Source organism: Chrysochloris asiatica, unplaced genomic scaffold (assembly GCF_000296735.1).
Source record: "Chrysochloris asiatica unplaced genomic scaffold, ChrAsi1.0 scaffold00106, whole genome shotgun sequence".
NCBI lineage: Eukaryota > Metazoa > Chordata > Mammalia > Afrosoricida > Chrysochloridae > Chrysochloris > Chrysochloris asiatica.
The window spans coordinates 9,591,361-9,594,044 of NW_006408624.1; the positions used below are offsets into that span (position 1 = coordinate 9,591,361).

At 41.4% G+C, this 2,684-nt stretch overlaps 1 protein-coding gene across 1 annotated transcript; it reads left to right on the forward strand.

Moving 5' to 3' along the window:
- Window positions 1-657: 657 nt before the first annotated feature.
- On the forward strand, window positions 658-1,770 carry EXO5 (exonuclease 5). Its single transcript, XM_006867623.1, has one exon. It carries the CDS (start codon window positions 658-660, stop codon window positions 1,768-1,770), a length of 1,113 nt encoding a protein of 370 aa, XP_006867685.1.
- The last annotated feature ends 914 nt before the right edge of the window (window positions 1,771-2,684 follow it).

Below are 2,684 nucleotides of genomic sequence, written 5' to 3' on the forward strand. Positions count from 1 at the left end.
TTAAAGTCACATAGTATGTTCATTTTCCACTTTAAAAAATATGATTCCAACTGAACCTATATGGATAACACTGAAAACAAAAACAAAACAAAAAAATTCTAATGTCATTTCCATCGAGTTGATTCAAACTCATGTGTTACAGAGTAGAACTGCTGCATAGGGATGGTTTAGCTATAACATTTACTGAAGCAGATTGCCCAGCCATTCTTCTGTGGATCCCCTGGGTGCATTCAAACCACCAGTCTTAGGTTAACAGTCAAGCACAAACTATTTGTACCACCTGGGGACCCTTATGGATGGCACAAGTCACCCTTTTGTAAAGTGTACCTTTATTGAGGTACAATTCTGTCATATTATTATTGTTGTTATTAAGTGTATAGGGTTTCCAAGGAGCGGCTGGTGAGCTTGAACTGCCAACCTTGCAGTTCAAACCAACTTTGCAGTCCAGCGCATTAACTCATAGTGCCACACCAGGATTCCATGATATTACTAATTGATCATAAATAAGTAGGCTTTGATAAAGCCTTGTAAATAACTAATCCTGATTCTCTTTACCTGCTTGATATTTGAATATACTTTTGAGAAATTTTTCATTTGTATAATACATTTTTTTAACCTGTTACGTAGGACCTTCCTTGCCCAATCCAGAGCTGTGCCATGGCAGAGACTGGGGAAGAGGAGAAGGTGTCAGCAGAGGCCTCAGGGTTCTCAGACCTCAGTGACTCAGAGTTCCTAGACCTGGAAGATGCCCAAGGGTCAGATGCTCTACTTAGCAAGCCTGGCCCTTCTTCTGAACTCTCAGGGAATGATGGCAAGCCTCTAAGCTTACAGAAACGGAAAAGAGGATTGGATATCTCATCACCCCTGGAGCGATTCCACTTTAAATACTTGTGTGTCACTGACCTGTCTGCTCAAAACTGGTGTGAACAGCAAATGGTATATGGGAAGGAGCTTCCTGACTTCTTAGCACCTGAGAAAGCAGCTGTTTTGGACACTGGTGCTAGCATCCACCTAGCTCGAGAACTAGAAGTTCATGATCTTGTGACTGTTCCCATCACCACTACAGAAGATGCTTGGGCAATAAAGTTCCTGAACATACTATCAATGATTCCTACGCTGCAATCAGAGGGATGCATCAGAGAGTTTCCTGTGTTTGGGGAAGTAGAGGGTGTGCTTCTTGTTGGGGTAATTGATGAGCTGCACTATACAGTCAAGGGGGAACTGGAACTGGCTGAACTCAAGACCCGTAGGCGTCCTACACTCCCTCTGGAAGGTCAGAAAAAGAAAGATTGTTTTCAAGTCAGCTTATACAAATTTATCTTTGATGCCATGGTACAAGGGAAAGTGACTCCTGCTAGCCTTATCCACCACACAAAATTGTGTCCAGAAAAGCCACTGGGCCCCTCAGTGCTGACGCATGCACAGCAGGGAGGCATCTTTGTGAAGTGCTTAGGTGACCTGATGGAGCTGGTATTTTTAGCTCTCACACTATCTGACCTTCCAGTCATTGATATCCTGAAGATTGAATATATACACCAAGAGACTGCCACTGTGTTGGGTACAGAGATTATTGCCTTTGAAGAGAAAGAGATGAGAGACAGGGTGCGGCACTATCTGGCCTACTGGATGGGTCACAGGGAGCCTCAAGGTGTTGATGTGGAGGAAGCTTGGAAGTGCCGCACCTGCAACTATACAGACATCTGTGAGTGGAGGAAGGGGAGTTGGGTGCTCAGCAATACACTGGAACCCCGGGCCAAAAAGAACAAATGAACAGAAGGTATGCCTTCAGGAGCTTTGGTCCCTCTGACTCTTTGTGTACCCTGAGGAGTAAAAGAGGATTGATGTCTGAGCTTGGCTCATAGTCAAATCTCAGACCAGGGCTCAGGAATGAATGGTCAAGATCCTCTTGAAGCTTTGTCTTGGATTGCCAAGAATATCGATGTTCATCATGGCTACAGCAAAAGTATCCTTCAGCAAATACTGTTTACCTAGAAAATGAGTCAGTATCTGATAATCCCCCTCTCTATTTTTCCTCATCCAAAGTTTTTCCAATATTTTACATAATAAAATAAAGTGAAATGCCATCCACCTTCAAAAATAACCACTGTAAAGAGTTGTGTGCATATTATCCAAGCCTTTAAATACATCTCTTGTTAATGTTGTTTTAGTTGTCATTGAGTCAGCTCTTACTCATGGCAACTTTTGATGCAGAATTAGTGTAATGGTTAGAACCGAAATTCTAAATAAGCATAAGTATCTTAAAAGACATAAGCAAAAATAAGGCAGGAACAGGAATCCATAAAAGAAAGAACTAGATATCTGTTGCAGTCATTAAATGCTGTTCGTCTCTCCTGAGTTGAACATCAGAAACTTTTGGGAAAAAATTGTGAAAGTTGGTCCTCTATTTTTGGTGAAGTATGCTTTTCCCGATCTAGTCATCACCTCCAACTGTTATAACAGTTTCTGACCACTTGTGTGCTGGCAAAAGGTGCGTCTGTAATTAGACTGTAGGTACTTGGAACTTGAAATTCATTATGCGTCATTTCTGTGCTCTTCTAAAGATGAGATTTTAATCATCGCCTACTGAATTTTTTAAAAAAATCAATTTTCAATCTTTTAAACAGCTTGTGTGATGTGACTATTTAAGGATAAATCTGGGCTGTAAAATATATTCAGCTTTTTTG